The sequence below is a fragment of the Pseudopodoces humilis genome, chromosome 14 (assembly GCF_049639895.1).
Source record: "Pseudopodoces humilis isolate 2021_Gansu_Grassland_sample_001 chromosome 14, ASM4963989v1, whole genome shotgun sequence".
Taxonomy (NCBI): domain Eukaryota; kingdom Metazoa; phylum Chordata; class Aves; order Passeriformes; family Paridae; genus Pseudopodoces; species Pseudopodoces humilis.
Genome location: NC_142213.1, coordinates 2,372,719 through 2,380,428, shown reverse-complemented (window position 1 = coordinate 2,380,428; position 7,710 = coordinate 2,372,719). Strand labels below are relative to the sequence as shown.

Below are 7,710 nucleotides of genomic sequence, written 5' to 3'. Positions count from 1 at the left end.
GCCGTTCCGTGATTCCACAGCACCGCCATCACCTCAGGCACCCACCCCGCCCCGCTCGGTGCTCACCCTCACACCCCTGACCCTTCACCCTCCATCCCAGGGATTTTTGGGATCCTCCCCTCCCTCCCCTCACCCCAAACCCACCCCAAACCGCTGTCGCAAAGCCGGCCGCGCTTGGCGGCGCTTGCCGACGGGCGGCGGCGTTTGGCGGCGGGCGGGGAGCGGCGTGAGGCGGCGCTGGGGCCGCAGCGGGCCGGGCCGGGCCGAAGCGGGCCGGGGCACGGCACCATGAAGCTGACCACCCAGGCTTACTGCAAGATGGTCCTGCACGGCGCCAAGTACCCGCACTGCGCCGTTAACGGGCTGCTGGTGGCCGAGCGCCCGCCGGCCCCGCGGCCGCCGCAGCCCGCGCTGTTCGTGGATTGCATCCCGCTCTTCCACGGGACGCTGGCGCTCGCTCCCATGCTGGAGGTGGCCCTGAGCCTGGTGAGGTGTTCCCGCAGGGATGCGGGACCTGGGGAAGGGTCGTGGCACAGATTGGGGGGTGGAGGGAGGTGCTGGAGCTCCCGTGGAGCTGCTCCAGAGGCTGGGAGAACTCGGCTGGGAGAGCTGGGTGTGCTCACCTGGAGAAGAGAAGGATCCAGGGAGAGCTCAGAGCCCCTTCCAGGGCCTAAAGGGGCTCCAGGAGAGCTGGAGAGGGACTGAGAGGAGAGACAGGACACAGGGAACGGCTCCCACTGCCAGGGAGTGGATTTAGATGGGATATAGGAATATATGAATATTTCCCTGTGAGGATGGGGAGCTCCTGGCACAGGTGCCCAGTGCAGCTCTGGCTGCCCCTGGATCCCTGGAAATGCCCAAGGCCAGGTTGGACAGGGCTTGGAGCAGCCTGGGATGATGGAAGGTGGAATGGGATGGGCTTTAAGGTTCCCTTCCAACCCAAACCACTCCGTGATTCCATGATTATATGATTGTGAGCAAAAGAAGATCCATCGCTTTTTGACACCATTAAAAATTACGGTTTTCTGGTTCCTCCAGACTCAGCTTTAATGTTTCTCCCAGTCTTTTTCATCCCAATAAAGATTTTATTTGGAAACAGATTCCAGTTACTTGTAAATAAATTCCAGTTTTCTTCAGCTGAGATGATGCCATGAGAATGTTGACATCTTTGTGAAGCCTGGAAATGATGAAATGCAGCCAGAGGCACGGGACAGGAACTGAGCCTGAGCCCTGAGCAGTTAGTTTTACCACAAAACACACAAAATTTATCATTTTAAATGTATTTACAGCAGTGTAGGAGTAGCAGAGCGCTGTGTGTTTTCATTAAATCAGAATTAAATGTCTTTCCACAGGGTTTGTGGCAGTGAATTTTGGTAAACTTTAGGCTTTCAGTTTAGCTTTTCAGTGTAGATCTTGCAGCAGGATCCGATTATTAAGAGATAAATCCCATTTCTTGCAACATCTACAGGAAAAAAATTATCCCAGAGCCAAAGCAATAGCAGTATTTTACTAATTTACTCTCAGTTTTTGGTGCAAAAAGGTAAAGGTTGGAAACTCTTGGTGTTTCCCACAATAATTAGGATTTGCTATAGCTCTGTGTGGTTCACAGCCATTCTAAACCACAGAATTTTACAAGAGCCCGGGGCCTTTTGCTGCTGTTCTGGGTTTAAACAAAGGCAAAGGTGTCAGTAAATCCTGTCAGAGCAGCTGTGAAAATTGGATTTGTTCATGGAAAAGGTGGAAAGGAGGTGATTCCACATGTTCTGTACAACCTGGCGTGTGGATCCAGAATAAATCAGGGAGATCAGGGCACTTAAATTCATTTCTTTTAACAAAGCAGCTTCAATTCTGAAGGATTTCACAGCTGTGGCAGGATTTAATGGGATCTGGTTCTTTCCAAGTTCGGTTCTTGCTGATTCGTGGTTGAGGGTGGCCCTGTGGGAGGGTTTTTAGAACCAGCCCCACAAGTTTCACCTCCTCTTCCCTGCCCTGAGTCATCCCCGAATGGAATGGGAGCAAAAATCTCCAGATTTAATCTGGAAATAGAGGAGGCACTTCCAAACTTGAAGGCTTTGCCTCCTAAAACTTTCAGGGGGTACAAGGAATGAAAAAACCCCAAACAAACACCTCCAGAGGGTGGTGGGGCACTGAATTCCCCAGGGAGTGTTCACATTCCCAGGGTTTCCAGAGCTCCAGGAGCGTTTGGACAGCACTTCCAGGCACAGGGAGGGATTTGGGGGTGTCTGTGCAGGGCCAGGAGCTGGATTGATGATCCTTGAGGATCCCTCCCAGCTTAGGATATTCCAGGATTCTCTGATTTCCCAAGATTCGTAGCTCCGGAGGGCAGAGCAGAAGCTCCCGTGTTTAATTTGCACTTTGCAATCAATCCTTTTCCATGCCAGAGTCATTAAGAAAAAGTGAATTAAGTTGCACTCGAGCCTCTGAATTTCTCAGCTAATTGACGTGGTTTTACAACCACAGCTCCAAAAAGGAGAAGCCAAGGAGCACTTCCCTCTCCTGGAACAGCGCTCAGCTCCTCCTCCTCCTCCTCCTTTTCCTCCTCCTCCTCCTCCTCCTCATCCTCCTCCTCCTTCCAGGGTTTTCCAGCCCTGGTGGCTGCAGCAAAGCAAAGCCACTTCGGATTTTTACTTGGCAGGGCTGGACATGACTAAAAATATTTCTAATATTAAAAATATTTCTGATAGGAGCTAATTGCTGTAGGATACCTGAGGGGACAGTGCTGGGCTTGGAAATTGCAGCTGGAAAAAGCTGTCATTCAAAAATGAGATTTTTTTTCACTCCTTTGTTTTATGCAGAAGCAATTTTTAATTACCAGTTAGGAAAGTGAGAACTCAAAATCATTCTTTTCTTTATTTTCAAGACAATTTTTGGTAGGGAACAAAAACGGATTTAGGACTGCAGTTTTTAATTTTTTAAATGGATAGAGTTGGGTTTTTTTTAATTATTATTATTGTTATTATTATTATTATTATTATTAATTTTACTGTCGTAATGCCAAGCTTTCAAACCACTAACAATTAAAACCAGAGTCCTAAGCCCTCAAAATGGGTTTGGAATTGAAACAGCAGCTCTTGCAGGGCTGCACAGCTTTTTTATTGTATCACTTAAATCCGTGTCATCCCTTGGATTATTCACATGGCTGTTTTGTTTGGTTGGTTCTGCAGTCTAATACAATAATTATTGCTGAAAATGAGATTGATTTGACTCCCAGGATGCGACAGGTCAGCACCAGATGTATTTTTGGAGTCCTTTTTAATAGAGCTGGGGAGGGTTTTTTGAGGCCATGCTCTCTAGGGACTGCAAAGGAAAATTTGAGCTGCTTCCTCCTCTTCTGTCTTTGTATTTTGCTGACTTGATACCCTCAATTCTAATGAAAAACATCATACATATATATAGATATCATATATATAGATAGACAGATATTTTCAAAGCCAGACTCAGCAGGAGGAATTCAGCTCCAGTTTAAAGCAGCAAGAACAGCAGCGTTTAAACTCATTTAATTAAAAAGCAACAACCAACAAAACTACCTCGGTTTTGTACTTGTGTAAATCAAAACTTGTGTAAATTATATGAAAAAATAACATCTGTTGAAGCATTTACATAGAGATGTTAAATAAGGAAGAACTCTCAAAGGAAAAGAATTTTATCTCAGTTGAAAAGCTGCTAAATGGGACACACTTGCCTTTCACCTCAAGCTTTTATTTTCTAATGAGGGCCCCAAATGGTTGCATTTTCCCCTAGAAATGGGACATTAGAAATAAAACCTTTCTGCAAGGACAGGGCAGCATTCTCTAAAGTCTCTTGGCAGGTGAGCACTGACAGAAAATTCTCCCAGCCATTGGTGGGTGAGACCCAAACCCTCTCCAGGCAGAGTTTAATTGTCCTGTCACTTGGATTTAGGCCAGGCTTTGACTGAGACAACTCCTTGCTCTTTTGCTCCATTTGGTTAATGCTTCCCATCATTCTCCAAATGCTCTGTTGGGTTTCTCCATCCCAGCTCAATCAACCCAACTGTGAGCACACCCAGAACCAGACAGAAATATGGATTTATTTCAAGAACCCCGTGGCAGAGATGGAGCAACACTGCTTTATTTACAGGACAGCCATGAGATTTCCTTCATCCTGGGTTGTTTGTTGGTTTGGGTTTTTTTTTTTTTAATTCTTTTTGGGGTTTTTTTCCTAGGATTTATCGTTCCCATTGCTTTTCCAGATTGATTCCTGGTGCAAGGAGAACAGCTACGTGATAGCTGGATATTACCAGGCGAACGAACGCGTGAAAGATGCCAGGTGTGTTGGGCCAATATTTCCTTCTGTTTGCTCTTTTAGCTCGTACCTTGGACTCTGCCAGCAGCAATCATCCCCATAAATCAGGCGTGTGTGATTCACTCTGACAACTGTCAGCTGCTTCCACATTGTCTCTGTGGGGCTGCGGGATGTGGCCTTTGGTCAGGTGCAGAAAGTCCAGGCTTTGCAGAATCCCTGCTCTCCTCCCGTGGCTGCTATAAAAGGCCACTCTTTGAACCAGTGCCAGCTTCTTCAATTGCAGTTGTCAGGGAAAAAGCCAAAATCTGCAGAGTGTTTGCTCGTGCAGTATGGATCTTGGAAAGTCTGACAACTCCCAGGATCTTATGGAGAGTCAGGAGTGACCTGATTCTTTCTAAATTTCTTAATCACCGCTGAGTTTTTTTTCAAAGCAGTTTTTTTATGTGGTAGAGAGGTGGAGGATGATGCCAGCCAGGCAGTGATAGCTCTTATTTATCACTTCTTTTCCTCAGGATTAGTCATTTTTCTCCCTGCAGGCTGACTCAGATTACTCACTAAACAATAAGGGACCTTCCTGTGGAGCCACAGCTTAATTTTAGATCTGTGTATTCCGTGTTTTCCCCTCTTATCTATTGGACAAATCCAGGATTAGGACTAATTAGAATAAGAGCAACTTGTTTGAAGTATTGTGCTCCATCCCTGGAAGTGTCCATGGCTGGATGGGGCTTGGAGCAACCTGGGATAGTAAAAGGTGTCCCACCCATGGCAGAGGATGGAATCAGAGGATCTTGAAGGTCTCTCCCATCCCAAACCATTCCATCATGATCAGATTCCAGTTATTTGTTAATGTATATTTAGAGCCAATTATGTTATTTAAGGAACACTTGTGACTTCTAAGGTATCTAACAGGGATAAAAGCATGATTTGTCTTTTCCTTATAAATCTGCTGGACAGGTTTTTAAGGAGAAGTTACAGTTTGTTCTCTTTGAGGTTTGAAAGAATATCACAGGCTTGATGGTTTTTTAAAACTTCAGTTTGATTTCTGGAGATAACTGGCACCACACAGAGATTGTCACCTTTGAAATGTGGTAAAGGTTTTCAAAGGTTATCTGATTTTGGACAAGTTTTCAGTGCAGACTGGGGAGAAAACTCAGTTTCTTTTTTAAATGCCTGCCAGGGCAAAGTCTTTGGTCTGAGGGAAGAAGATAGAAGGCCACAAAATGTTGGTTCCCTGTCATTCCAAAGCCATTCCTAAACCCAGCTGAGCTCCAGTTCGGGTGCTGCAGGGCCTTCTATCAGCTGTGGCATCAGCTCCTTCATCTTGTTCCTGTTTGCAAGCACCCAGAGCCACCCTCACATCTCTCTGAGCTCATTTCCTGCTGCTTTCAGCTGAAACTCCTGGCTCCCATCACTCAGTTCCTTTTCCCTTCTGCTCCAGCCCAAACCAGGTTGCAGAGAAGGTGGCCTCCCGGATTGCTGAGGGATTCACGGACACTGCGCTCATCATGGTAAAGAACTTCCTTCCCCTCGCCCCCCTGTGTGTTCTGGCCCTCCTGCTGGACCAGGGGAATGCTGTTCTCTGGCTCATTTTGCAAGGAATTCAGTTTCTCTTCCCCTCCAAAATGCTCTGGGGAGGAGATGAAACGAGCAGTGAAGTACAAAGTAAATCCAGAGAGACTGTGGTGAGCTCTCTGCCACCTCAGAGGAACTGGAGGCTTTCTCTGTATGTTCAGGCAGCAATTTCTGGCTCCAGCCCTCCTCATGCAACTTAAATTTTTATATTTAATGTCACCAACAGGTCTTTGCCTCCTCACTGCTGTGACAAAGGACATTGACAGCTTAAATTTGGCAGTTTGAGGATAAAACAGTGGATGGGTGTACAATGTCCTGTTTTTACAAACTGATTTCGGGTTTATTTCATCTCCTGGGATGCCGAGGAGGAGACTGAGGTGGTGTTTCCATGTCCCACCCCAGGTTGACAACACCAAGTTCACCATGGAGTGTGTGGAGCCTGCCATCCACGTGTACGAGCTGCACGAGAACAAGTGGAGGTGCAAGGACCCACACGTGTGAGTGAGCTGGGACTTTCCTGGCCTGTGGGGCTGTGGGGAGGGCGCTGCAGCGTGCCTTCATTCCCCAGAGGTTTTTTTGTGGTGATTCCTGTTGATGCCTGGTTCTTTTCCATCCTAGTGACTTCTGTGAAGATTGGACCGAAGCCCAGCGAATCGCTGCATCCCTCCTGGACAGCAAATCCTACGAGACGCTGGTGGATTTTGATAATCACCTGGATGACATCCGCAACGACTGGACAAACCCGGAGATCAACAAAGCTGTGCTGCACCTGTGCTAGGAGGGATCCTCCTGACTAACCCATGGGCATTCCCACTCTGTACTGAAGAGAGAAAAACGCTATTTTTGAATGTAAATAGAATTAATATTCAGTACCTTGTGTGGAAAGCTGACTGATTAAAGAGGAGTGGCCTATCCCGTGGCGCGGTGCTGTGTCCATAAAGCCACGGAATGTTGGTGGTGACATTCCCTGGAAGAGCTGCCAGCTGTCACTTGCAGCTGTCCTCGTGGACACCATCCCACTTGTAGTGAATGTTGCTATTCCTTGGAAACCAGAACTGCTTCTGCTTGGCTCCCACTGTTCCTATTCCAAGGTTTTGACTTCAGCTTTTCTAATCTTTAGAGAGGTTACTTTTTAACGATTTCTGGAAATACCTTTCCAAAAAAAAAAAAAAAATCAATCCTGTCCTCAGATGAGAGATTGTAAGGGCAAATAGATCAAATGGGAGGTGAATGGTTTCTTCTGGCCTGGGTTGGAATTGTAACTCTCTTGGCACAGTAAAATGCAAACTGCTGAGGATGTTCCATGCTCACGTGTCACCTGTTCTGCAGTGCTTTAGCATGACAGAGAGTTTTAAAGCAGTATTCCCAAATAGTCTGGTGATTCCTGCTCTCCCTGGGCTTGGCAAGCACAGTTCCTGCTTGAATGTGTTAAACCCAAAGTAAATGATTTACAAAAAGGACTGGAAGCACACTGCTGAGTTTGAATCTGCAGTTGGAGTGTACAGTAGTGAAATACTTTATTAATTTTGTGCATTTGCTGGGGGTGGTTAATCAGCAAGTCTCATTTTCCACATGATCCAAGTAGATGGAATCAGGGAGCCTGGATACAGCCTAGTCCAGCTTGCCTTGTCTTTCCCATTAATATTTATTTCCAAGGAGAAGTTTCCTGGACAATGCAGCTTTATACCAGCCTAGAAGAGCTCTTTGTTGCCTCACTCCTCGTGGTTGTTTGCCCAACTGTAGTTAAGCACAACCTCAATCTGCAACAATTCCTCCAGATTTCCTTCTCTTCCTGCCCAGAAATGTTGTTACAAGGAAAATCCAAATATCTGCAAAATGTCTGCCTGTCTCCAG

At 46.5% G+C, this 7,710-nt stretch overlaps 1 protein-coding gene across 1 annotated transcript; it reads left to right on the top strand.

Annotated features, from left to right (window-relative positions):
- The first annotated feature begins 204 nt into the window (after nucleotides 1-204).
- EMC8 (ER membrane protein complex subunit 8) lies at nucleotides 205-7,153 on the top strand. Its single transcript, XM_005528157.3, has 5 exons — nucleotides 205-486; nucleotides 4,232-4,308; nucleotides 5,723-5,792; nucleotides 6,259-6,353; nucleotides 6,475-7,153. The coding sequence occupies exons 1-5, from the start codon at nucleotides 289-291 to the stop codon at nucleotides 6,632-6,634; spliced, it is 600 nt and encodes a 199-aa protein (XP_005528214.1). The 5' UTR covers nucleotides 205-288; the 3' UTR covers nucleotides 6,635-7,153.
- Nucleotides 7,154-7,710: the final 557 nt, after the last annotated feature.

Bases quoted from the DNA above. Each gene is read 5' to 3' on its own strand.
- EMC8 (XM_005528157.3), top strand. From the start codon at position 289: ATGAAGCTGACCACCCAGGCTTACTGCAAGATGGTCCTGCACGGCGCC. The intron at 487-4,231 runs GTGAGGTGTTCC...TTGCTTTTCCAG, and splicing joins TGGAGGTGGCCCTGAGCCTG to ATTGATTCCTGGTGCAAGGA. The intron at 5,793-6,258 runs GTAAAGAACTTC...GTCCCACCCCAG, and splicing joins CGGACACTGCGCTCATCATG to GTTGACAACACCAAGTTCAC.